Source organism: Peromyscus californicus, unplaced genomic scaffold (genome assembly GCF_007827085.1).
Source record: "Peromyscus californicus insignis strain IS unplaced genomic scaffold, ASM782708v3 Scaffold_12__1_contigs__length_115047231, whole genome shotgun sequence".
NCBI lineage: Eukaryota > Metazoa > Chordata > Mammalia > Rodentia > Cricetidae > Peromyscus > Peromyscus californicus.
This window is the reverse complement of record NW_026294413.1, coordinates 104,406,364-104,418,917: the sequence shown is the minus strand read 5'-3', so window position 1 is coordinate 104,418,917 and position 12,554 is coordinate 104,406,364. Positions and strand designations below refer to the sequence as shown.

Below are 12,554 nucleotides of genomic sequence, written 5' to 3'. Positions count from 1 at the left end.
TACTTTCTGTCTGTAAGATTAAGCTTCCTGTGGTGTCAGTTTTTGAAAGGGAAAGCTGGAGAAAGGTTATCTAGTCCACCCTTCTGCAGAGATCTATTTGAACAGCGGGGCATAACTTAAAAATAAATTACCGCCGGGTGGTGGTGGCGCACGCCTTTAATCCCAGCACTCGGGAGGCAGAGCTAGGCGGATCTCTGTGAGTTCGAGGCCAGCCTGGACTACCAAGTGAGTCCCAGGAAAGGCGCAAAGCTACACAGAGAAACCCTGTCTCGAAAAACCAAAAAATAAATAAATAAATAAATAAATAAATAAATAAATAAATTACCAAAGCATGATTTGGAAGCCTGTAGGAATCATCTACCTGATCCAGTTATTTTCATAATTTATTAGCAGTAAGCTATTCTTTTACTAAGATATTTTACGTAATTTTGTATAAGCCTGCCAACAATAATACTTCACATGAAAAATATCTTTCTAATCTCCTAATACTGAGAACATGAGAAAAAGAAAATGTTACTTTCTTAGTTTTTCCAGTAATTCATGTTTTCCTTTGGGAAACTCATTCTGGAAATGTACAGATGCAGAAGAATTCAGTTTGGGTCAACAACAGCACATTCCTATGGGTGACACCCCTTAGTCTAGGAACCCCCAAGTCTCTATCTACTGACTCTCAAGTGTACATTGGGAGCTCACATCTCTAACCTGAACTTCAGACCTGTCAAGCTACTAGCTGGGCACTCTGAACATGTCCTAGCAGGTGACAGTGAGTTCCTCAGAGGCATAGCCTATTTTATCACCGAGATCAGAACCCAGAGTCCTCACAAATGTCTTGAGTCAGTTGCTAATAGATAGGATTGCCATTGAGAACACAATGGTTGCTAGCCAGGCATGATACTGCTCGTTCAGGAAACATCTGGCAACCGTAGATATTTCTCTTTGTCCCCAAGGAGACAAAAAGAAATTAATATTGGCATACTGTGGGCAGGAACCAGGGATGCTGTTATGTGTACTACATCACAGGGGACATTGCTCCACAGTACATAGTTACGCTCAAATGTCTTTTGTGGCCAGGTTGAGAAAGGCCCCTTCTATTGTATCCTGGATGTGAATTCTACCCTGAAGGGGCCTCCTCTTGCCCGTTTCTGCATGCTTGGCATCTGGAAAGCTACACGCTGGGCACCTACGGGATAGAGGTGACGAAGAACTCAAACATTACTGCTCCTGTTTACACCTCACAGCTTAGCCTTACTGCTTTTCTGGCCTCAGCCATGGCACTAACTCTAGGTGTTCCCCTCACCTCCACGCTCCTGGGCTGCACCTCAGTCACTGGTACTGAGTAAAGGTCCTGAGAGTAGTAGGGTTCAGGAACGTCTTTATAAATTAGCCTTAAAATAGGTGTTTTAAAACACAAACACTGTAAGGAAATTAGGCAGGTCTCTGCTGCCATACTGAGACTAGAGTATAAATGTACCCAAAGTCCTGAAGCACACAGTCACCACCATCCCCTCCTGACTGTTTCTCCTTACTTCCTACGAGCCAACCTGTATGATATCTACACATGGCCAGCTTGGAACCCATGTGCTTCCTCTGTCCCGCTGTCCTCAGAGGTGCGTGAGCCAGACTCTAAGGGCTGCCAGATATTAAGAGACCCAGCTCCAAATCTGAGGGAGGACAAATCTAGGCAATGGGGTTGATAAGCAGTTTCAGAAATGAACTCAACTTGCCCAATCTCCAGGCCTGAGCAAACCTAACACTGCATACAACCAGCCAGGCAAATGCCAAGCTCTGTAAGGCAGAGGGTATTATGATTTCCCTTACATGTACAATACTGTGTCCTATCCCATTCCTTAAATGAACAGTAAAATAAGTTTTCATCTGATAGCCCATTAACACAGGGTCTATTCCAAGACTTGATCAGGGCCCAGGGACTTTTTCACAAGGTTGAGGAAACACCAACTTTGAAGCTTCTTCACCCTAGTTTTAGTGAAGGAGCTTCTCTTTATAAGACCAGTCCATTGAGTGTCATCTTACTGTCCTTTTTCTGTGACTCAGGGACTTTCATAAAACAATGTTTCCTGGACTAACGAGCATGCCACTTACGAGCTTTTGTGTGTGGAACACTGAAGACATCAATGTAAAGAGTTACTTTAGTCATGCACAAGGAGGGGTTCTTCTTGGAAAACCACCTTTCTGAGAGGTGAGTGCTATCTTTTCTTAGTCCCAGAGGCAGAGAAGCCACTTACTCCCCACAGACCTGAATGTCTCCCTGTTTCCTGCTGAGACCTTCCCATGGAGAAGGCCCTTTGCAGAGTTTAGCCCAGTTATGCTGCAGTTACAACAGTCAACACCAGCTCTCAGGGCTCAGAGGGGCCGAGTGGACACGGTCTAAAAAGATGACATTGGCTTCGGCAGTTAGCAGTTTGTAGGAGGCTATCCTCTCCCAAACTACAAGCTGCAACACACTACAGAAAGCTAGACACACAGGTGATCCTTCCAAGACACACAAATGGCAACGATCTCTCAGCCAAGTGGCTGATGTCCTGTTATCATCAGGCATTTGGTTTATAGCAATAAAGCTGGTACTCGTTGAACACCTGACATCTAATCCTGGAGTGTTGGTCTTCTTTGTGGGAAGGTGTATTACAACATAGTTACCATGTGTATAATTTTAAAAGCATGAAGACAGTAATATTTATTAATTTATTATTATTATTACTATTATTTTTGAGACAGGCTTTCACTATAGATAGTCCAGGCTGGTATCAAACTCATGATCCTCCTGCCTCTTCCCTCTGAGTACTAGATGACAGCACATACCATGTACCTACATTGTTCTACTTTTGATCATCACATCAATTTAAACATTCACACATTAAAGGACAACATGACATTTCCCAGGGTTTGTCAAAAAAGGAGCATAGATGAGGTATAATTAAAGCAAAACCAAACAATACCCTGCCCCATATCCTAGAGAGAAGTCAGATCAATACCAAGTACTACTGACCCACAAAATGTAAGCAGTGCTTCTGCTGGTCATGATACTGAGAATGCAAAGTGGTTTGGACATTAATCAAATATGAAAATAGCCTGTGAAATAGGAAATTACTTTTCTTGTAGCTTAGGGCTAGAAAAATTCAGAAATCAGAACTTACGCATTCAACATAATTTAATGTCTCAGTCTTTGCAAATTAGAAATATATTTGAGGAAAGCCCTCATTTTCTCATATCCCCCATCCTTTTCTTTTTTGGCTAGAGTCTCTCTATGTAGCCCTGGCTGTCTTGGGACTCACTCTGTAAACCAGGCTGGCTTCAAGTTCACAGAGAACCATTTACCTCTCCCTCTCAGTGCTGGGATTAATGGTGTGCATCACCATGCCTGGTTCCCATGCCTTTTCAGAAAAAGGTTTTTAATTTTATGGATATGTACCATTCAAAGGCCAAAAGAGGATGTTGGCTCCCCTGAAGCTGTTCAATGTGAGTGTTGGGAACTGAATTCCAGTCCTCTGCAAGAACAGCAAGTCCTCTTAACCACCGAGGCCTCTCTCTAGCAGTCTTTCCCCACGCTTCTGGCAAAATTCAAGAGCAGGCACCCAAATTTTCTCTTAAATAGTCTTTTCTCCCTGAGTCAGCTCTTGCCTTGCTGTTCCAAATAGTCTGACGTAATGAGCTGAACCAGAATATGGAACTTAAGAAGCAGTCCTCAAGGCTAGGTGGTGGTGCACGCCCTTAATCTTACACTCGGGAGGCAGAGGCAGGCGGATCTCCGTGAGTTCGAGGCCAGCCTGGTTCACAAATTGAGTCCAGGAGAGCCACGGCTGTTATCCTGTCTCGAAAAAACAAAAATAAAAAAAAGAAGCATCAATACTTCTCCAAGGAGGTAAGGAATTTATACCCTACCCTCTACCCATATTGGGAATGGAAAACTCAGTTTAGAATTGGGCTGGGTTCCAGCTGGACTACCATTTCCTACATGCCACTAACCTTCAAAGGCCTTGGTTTTCTTATCTACAAAGGAGAAATAATCCACACTTTCTTTACTGAAGAGTTGCATGAGTTAAATGAATCAACTGTCTGATTTACCAGGCATTTCTTTGTGTGACAGAAATCCTGCACATATGGAGTTTGGTGAGAACTGCAGGAAGGGAACACAACAGACCATGAAATACATAATGAATGAGCAAGAAATGCTAAGGGCAAGAGTCACATCTGAAGGTCAGGGTAGGAAGGTTTCAGGGAACGAAGGACAATGGAATCTGTCACATAGGAAAGCCTCTTTGAGGTGGCATTTGAATAGAAGTGAAGGGGTAAATGGTGTGAGGCAGGTACATTTCTGGGAGAATTCAAAAGCAGGAAGAAGGAAGAACAAGTGTAAGGGTCCATGGAAGAAGCAGGTGTGGGATATCTGGGCAGGAATGAGGGCGGTGACTTTGAACCAGAGATTCTGGTGTTCATTCAACAAGCTGGAAGCCACTGAAAGGTTTTAAGCAAAGCACAGATTAAACATTAAATGGAGCTGGATCTGGGCAGGCTTTTCAGAGGCAGAGATCAGATAAGAGGCGGCCACAGAAATTGGGGGGAGGAGACTAGTGGATGGGGTTTGGACCACATTGTCACTTGGGAGAGGTGATGAGGACTGAGTCAGGACTGGGCCTGGACAGTTTGCTGAGAGGAACCAAGGATGGCTGCAAGGTTTCAGTCTGAGCCAGGAAGGAAGTGGTGTGGGGGAAGACTGGGGATCTGCTGGGGTGCAGTGAAGGTATCTGATCAATACTTTGTGATGACTGTTGACATTCAAATAGAGATGTCAAGATGACATTCAAATACATAGAAGGGACGGATCCTGGCCAAACTTCAAAAAATACATGAACTCATGTTCCTTCATGACAATCCTATGTTCTCTATGCCCAAGAGTGGGCAGCTGGCCTTACAGTTTCTTTGTGAAAATTACAGGAGCATACACATCCTTTTCTTTGCACAGTAGTGGCAATGGCAGTAAGGATGGGGCAGCTGTCACCTAGGCAGCAGGTGGGTACACGGCTCCTTTCTGACACAGCTTTAGTTAGAGACCTCTCAGGCTTCCAGATGCTGGGCAGCACCATTTCTTACTGTAACTGATGACCTTCCTTTTTCATAGGCAGTCTTCCTCACTCAGTTCTCTAAAGCAAAAACCAACAAGGACCATACGTCTATATCTCTATCTACCTACCCATCCATCCATCCATCCATCCATCCATCCATCCATCCATCCATCCATCCATAGTCCTCAGTGACTTAAATCATCTCTTCTGTTGTTCTAGCATAGTTAACATTTTTTTTCTTTCTCGTTCATATTCCATTATTAAGCAACTTGGTTAGATGTCAAAAGGAAATCACTGAGTACTGCTCCCTCCAAACAAGATACACTCCAAATTAACTTGGATGGATTTTAAGATGTACTTGGTAACTTTTATAAAAAGAAATGTATTAAAAAGCTTTTCAATATTATTCTTTAGAAACTTTTATTGCACCCTAACATTTATTTAGTGTGTGTGTGTGTGTGTGTGTGTGTGTGTGTGTGTGTGTGTGTGTGTGTGTATGCACACACGTGTGCATGTGTACCACTGCATATGTGGAGATAAAAACGTAACTAGTAAGAGTTGTTTCTCTCCTTCTACTATGTGAGTCCCAGGGATCACATTCAGGTTGTCACACTTGGTGGCAAGCACCTTTACCCACTGGGTCATCTCACTGATACCTTGATATTTTTCTTAATTTTGCATATACAAATACTTCTGTGCATATATGTAATTTTAATATTGTTTTAAAAATACCCTAGGTATACACTTTACCATTGCTTTTTGGAGACTTCCACTGGTATATACTGTTGTCTATAAAGATACTTTCCAGTAATGGGCATGAATATTGACACAGCATGCCTGCTGGGTGCACAGGCTGCCTGAACAAGTAAAAATAACAAACACACTTAATTGCCATGTACCCGAAAGCTCACTCGTCTTGTATAAAATTTGCAGATCCCCAGGAAAGCAGAGAAAGCTGTTTCTAGTCTACAAACGTCTGACCTGTTACCTAGCCTCATCCTTTATTTAAGATGGATGCTATTAAAGTCTCTGGAACACAAGACATCAGACAGAATGTCATGATAGTTTCAAAGTGTTTTTTTTTAAAGAAAAAATATACATACAAGAATATAACATAGTCTGTTACTACATTTCCTGTTGGTTTTATGTGAATGGGACTTTCAAGAAAATAGTACTTTGACATTTTTTTTCACCAAATGGACAAATGGAGAGCAGGGCACATGAAAATGCAAACCATTCCACTTCTTACTGGTGTCAAGCAAATGCACGTTACAACTGGGGGATGTCATTTTTCATATCTCAGACTGTTTGAGATTAAAAAAACAAACCTGAGGGCAGATAGGAAAATTCTGTCCCATCGTCACATGATGATGGCCATAATGTGAACTTATAGCTTTTCTGGAGGGTAAATTTGTCAACCTTTATCAAAAACTCTACAACTGTGCTTATCTACCCAGAAATTTCATGTCAACAAATTTAGCCTCAGGGAATAAATGTACAAGAATACAAAGTATGCTAATTACCAGGATGCTACCACATCACCAATTATAATACAAGTACTGACAGGAACCTAAGTGTTCAGCCACAGGAGGCCAATTCTATTTTGGTACATTTATACAATGAAGTATTATGTAGGGCCTGTAATTGTGATACAGTGACATGTTCATTGGGGATATGCAGCACTTGGAGAAATTACAATAATCATGAAGCCATGGAGGGCAAGGGACTGTTTTGATAAAAGTTTGTACATGTGTGTCAGCATGATACATATCAATGTGTACATACATGAGAAAAGAACAAAAATCCCCAAAGGGATATACTGAAACTGTGTGAATAGTCTGTCTGGGGGATTAAATTACAGGTAAATTTGTTCTTTTTGCTTGTTACAATTGCACTTTATTCTGCAACAAATATCCAAATGCAAAATTAAAAATTAAAGATTTTGAGAATAGAAATACTTGCAATATGAGTAAGAAAATACAATTCCCAGCAAAATACAAAGCTACTTTTACTTCATAAATAGATACATATCTGAATCCTAACACTAAAATATTTCTCTGCACTAAAAAATACAAATGACATTAAAAACCATTTAGACATACCATCAGTTTATTATACTTTCCTTTTTGGTCATAATGTACTATTCCTAGACAGAGGCCCATTCAATAGGCACCATAACAGAGAAATATTATTGGTGAGTAAATGATTTGATTTTGAAAAACTAGGTACTGGAACGTGGTGTCTTCAAGCTGATGCAGCCCTCCCTATGCTCACAAAGTTCCTGTGCAGGACAAGATGCTCCCAGTCCCACCCAGACCTTCAGATACCGTTAGTTCTGCTCAAAGTTGTCTTTCTCACTGAAGGGGTGAAACAGAGTCTGCAGCAACAATAACAGTAACAAAAACATGTCATGCTTTGACTAATATTTTCGGCATGTATATCTAAAAAGATAATTCAGTTTTCAGAGTGCAAGGAAATGTTACGTTAAGCAGAAAAGGAGCACCAGGTGAGAGAGGCAGGGGAATGGTACAGGTAACCATGAAGGTGGATGGCATGGGGAAGAGGGGGCTGGAGAGTCCTGAACATGTGCTTTAGAGGTGAATAAAAGCCCCCTCTGAGCTAACTGCTGTCTCCTTTAAGGGATCTGCCTTCAACACTGAGCTCTAAAACTGCTAACTTAGAAGGTGACACTTTGCTTTTTCAAGTTTCCTATATGATTCTGGGAAATGAACATTTAAATTGTGGTTCCAGCTGCTGAAGTCCAATTTTCCCTTACAGATCAGGCCAGTCAGTCAGTGGAGGGATTCTGCATAATTCAGCTTTCTTTGGACACTCTGGACAAAGAGAAGCCAGTGTCTTGGAAGAAGAGTCAGTCAAAAATGGACTGTTGAAAAGTAGGTCAGGTTTTTCTCATAAAGAACAGACATCTACACTCCTGTAGCCGACAGCTTCATGCTTCTACTTCTGTCCCATTCAGACACCCAGGACAAAGTGTGAGCTGGTGCACACCGAGGTCCTGGCACATCTGTCTACAGCACATTCCTTTCATGCCCTGTCCTCACCAGTAAACCCTGCAGGGTGGTGCTGTGTCGTCCAGTGCGGAGTATACTGTCTGAAGACTGCTGCTGCCATGCTGCTGGAAACCCTTGTCAGTGTCACCTGAGTTCCTACGTCTACACAGAGAGTACCCCACTAAGGCTAGGACACGGCCCTCACCAGAGGACCAAGTCAGCTGACCGAGAATGCTCACACCTCCCCAACCCCGCTATTCCAAAGGTCAACAGATGCTACCACAGTGACTAGATCAGTCACGACATTCCTAAAAATGTCTCCTTAAAGGTACAAGAATTCCAGCTTACAAGCCCACAAATTCTATTTATATGACAATAAAGGACGTCTCACCTTTCTATCTTAATTGATCATGACTTTTTTTTCTTTCTGATTCTCACATACTTAGACATGGCAAATTCTATTTCTATAGTTTTATTTTTATCTATGTGTATGGATATTTTGCTTGGATGTATGTCTGTGCAGGCAGCACCATGGAGGCCAGAAGAGTGTGCTGCATCCCCTGGAACTGGAGTTTTAGACAGCTGTTAGCACCATGTGGATTCTGGGAGTTGAACCTGGGTCCTCTGGAAGAGCAGGCACTGCTTTTAACTACTGTGGCATCTCTCTGGCCCCCTCCATCTCTGCAGTTTTGGCTTATCCTCCCATTGCATCAAGGCCTCTTCAAACACTAAATTCTTTTACCTAATTTAGTACTTCTTACTTTTAGCTTTGCCTGATCTGAAAATGTTGTCACACAGGTAGATGAGCAAACCTGGGATGCCTACCTCACTGCACAGGTCACACCAGGCTGATGAGCAGGACAAGTCCTGACTACATTTTCTCTTCTGTACTCTGCACCTTAACCTTAGAGGCTACCAGAGGAAGGCCTCATGCCCCCACCAAGACAGCAGGTACTCCAGGTGACTTACCAGCTCTTCCAAAGTAGAAGGAAGGATAAATGGCTCCCATCCAGCAAAGGGAGAAACGAAGCAGTAGATTCACTATGGCTTTGTCATGGAAACCTTGCAAATGCAAGGACTAGGTGGTGCTGAAACCAGCAGTCCTGTAGGCTTGCCTAAGAGCACTGTGAAATGTGGTGGTAAGGCACAAGGGGTTGGGGTTGACATCCCGACTCAAACCCTGACACCCACATTTGCTCCCTGCACAGTGCTGACAAGTCACTGGAGTTGCTACTGGTTTTTTTTCTCTTTTTCTTTCTTTCTTTTTTTTTACTTTTTCATTACAGTGTTCTCTGGGCATCAATGGAATGAAAGGAAGGAAGCCAAGAAAAAATAAAAAAGAGGTGGGAGGGCCATAGAAAATGTGCCAAAGGCCAACATACAACACAGATGCCTATTTCTTTCTACAGGGAAGACAACTCAGTGTGGTGATGTATTGTGTCTCCCCCAAAATTTACCTGAGGATCAGAGGAAATAGCCAGCCACTATATTAAACATGGAAGTCAGGAAATGGTAGCACACACTTTTAATCCTAGCACTAGGGAGGCAGGGATCTGTCTGGATCTCTGTGAATTTAAGGTCACACTGGGAAACAGAGCCAAGCGTGATGACACACGTCTTTAATCCCAGTACTAACCATAGAGGTCTGGAGATCTGTACAGATAGACAGGAAGTGACAGAGCTGGGCAGGAAGAGGAAGTGATGCAGCTGTGCTGAGAGAGCAAATGAGGGAACAGAACAGAAAGACATATAAGTATGGGTATACAGGAAGAAGGTCTCTCTCTCTTTGGAGACTGAGGTGTCGGTGAGGTGAGGTTAGCTTGTGGCTTCTCCTATTCCTCTGATCTCTCAGGTTTCAACCCCGATATCTGACTCCAGGTTTTTATTTAATAAGACCAGTTAGAATTTGTCTACAACTTAGAGGCAGAAGAGACTTTTCCTGGTGACGAACAGACACAGCCAGTGAACTCAGGGTCTTGGCTCTGCCAGAATGGAGAATAAGTGCTAATGGCCAGAGGCAGAGAAGATGAATGAGAAAATATCTTAAAGTATACCACCTCATCTTAATAAAGGAAAGTCCTGTTCCGATTGTATTGTACTGTTGACTTGTGTTAGGCATGAAAAAATTACATTTCATTAATGGGCTATTATATAAAATACATATATGTGTACACACACATATCTTGGCATTAGGGATTGAACCCAGGATCTCACCCAGGATCTGCCCCCAGCCCTTTTTCCTGGGATCGCTGCAGTTTCTCTTGGCTGCATGTGAGCAGCTGAGCTGCGGAGGTAGCAGAGACATGCAGATGTGGTAAATCCACCTTGGATGCCTCCTCTGCCTATAGTCTGGCTTCTAGCCTGACCTGGGTCCAATCCCACTTTCCCATTTTTCCCATAAAACATGGTGTTTTCTGTAATATCAGATCATATGCTATAGAAGAGAGATAATGAGAAAGAGCATTGACATGATAGGAAGCTAAGGTGGAGGAGCAAGGGCTAATGTCTCACATTTTCTTTCGTTCTAAGCATGATGGGTCCTGGGACGCTGCCAATAGCAGCAGAGCAGATATACATCCCCATACATACATTTCGTATGTACATACAGAACACATACTGCTAAAAATAGACAAATACATCATACTGACCTTAGGGGGTTTAAATGGATAGTCTGGTGAGAAGGTAATGTCAAGAAAGAAGACCCCTCCTTCATAGACAGATCCTGGGGGTCCCAGTATAGTTGACCTCCATTCATAAATGTTGTCTCCTTTGGGTCCAGCACTGGAATAAGACACACAAATGAAATATACTTAGAAATTACATGAAGTTTGGAATTAAAATTAAATATTTATGGTAACAATCAGTTGAGTAATTCCATAAAACATAATAAAGTTAATAGGTTAATTTTATCTATCATATTGCCCATGTCAATATCATTGTTCTATAAACGAAACATGCTGGAATTACTCAATGCAACAGAGCCGGAGGTTCTGTTTTACCACTCACAACCCAAATACCATGTAACAAGTTTCCAAGGACACCAGCCTTGTATAAATATGAAATTATCTGTGAAGTCTTGAGAAGGGTGACATAGCCCTGGGGGCCCATGATACAAAATTTCCAAGTGAGAAAGCTAATGCAGAACAGCTGGCCTAACCCTCCTCTAAGCACTGAGAACACCGACAACATCATGACGCCAGGAAACAGGCATATTCAGGAGACCCAGCCCTGCACCATGCCAACCACAACCTCTTCCTCCTACCTCATCTCCTAGATGATATGAAGTGGCATTTTATTTCATGACTGCATTTTATAACTTCCACTCTGTTCCTCCCTAGAATAAAAATTTCTTGAAGAGTAGATTTTGCCTTCCAAGTACACATTTGTTGAACAATGACAGGCTAATGGCTGAGCAGGTCACATGACTATAAGTGGCCAACATAAACCTGCATCTCCAACAAATTCCCTAAGGAGAATAAAGCCCAGTGTGAAAGTGAATGGCGTTCCTTGTCAGTGAGCAGCAGTGCCACAGACAGAATGCAGCTTTCCAGGAGCTGAGGGTGTGGCTCAGTGGTACGGTGGGTGCTCAGTGCTCCCAGTGCCCTGGGCCTGATCTCAGAGCCACTCCTTCCCCTGCTGCCCATGAGAAATGGGGGAAACTCAAAGGAACTGAGAGATTTTCAGGTTCCCTCTGTGTTCTCAGGTTACTGTTTGCAATGAACTCCTCCTAGCCTGTAATGAGGCGGCATGCTTAGGAACTTTCAGCTACAAGATGTGATTTCAAAGTCACTGCAAGAAACAGTGATCAAAACCAAGATGAGACTAAACAGTGATAAAAATTCTAATGTAATTCACCTCACTAACAGAGCAAAGTAGAAAAGAAAATGTTCCTCTCACAGGTTACAGAAAGAGAGACTTCCCCCCTTCACCTCCTTCCTTCCTCTTCCTTCCTCTTCCTCCCTCTTCCTCCCCTTCCTCCCTTCACCTCCCTTCTTCCCCATCCCCTTCCTTCTCTTCCATGCAAAAATAAAATCTCTAGAGTTTGAGTGACAGTTCATGTCTATAAACTAAGAAATAATATTTAGATAATGTAAAACTGACCAAATCTTAGGGCTTAAACATAAATTCTTATGAATTAATAGGAAAAAGACTAATAACCCAGTAGAAAGACACTAATAGACATTTCTAAAAGGTAGAAATAAAAATGAAAATACTTAGTTTCATCAAAATTGGGAAAAATAACAATTAATTGGCAAAAGTAAATGCTTAACAAACAAAACTTCACAGTGATGAGGACTTGGGAAAATCTGATTTCTACATACTGCAGATAAGTATGTTCAAATACACTGGAGAACACGCTCTTCATAAAGAAAGGAAGGAGGAAAACTCTGTACTTCGCAGCATCATAAGAAGGTGCTAAGCTCAGCAAAGGCAGGCCCGGCCAGCAAATGCTGTGTGTTCTCAC

General features: G+C 42.3%; 1 protein-coding gene across 3 annotated transcripts in view; it reads right to left on the bottom strand.

The window, feature by feature from the left end:
- The window catches only part of LOC128107729 (ubiquitin-conjugating enzyme E2 E2), a 307,382-nt gene that overhangs the window by 63,291 nt on the left and 231,537 nt on the right, over window positions 1–12,554 (bottom strand). For all 3 annotated transcript variants that reach the window (XM_052734028.1, XM_052734027.1, XM_052734029.1), the window contains one exon: window positions 10,738–10,870. In XM_052734028.1, coding sequence (XP_052589988.1) covers window positions 10,738–10,870 — 133 coding nt within the window. The remainder of the gene's footprint in view (window positions 1–10,737; window positions 10,871–12,554) is intronic.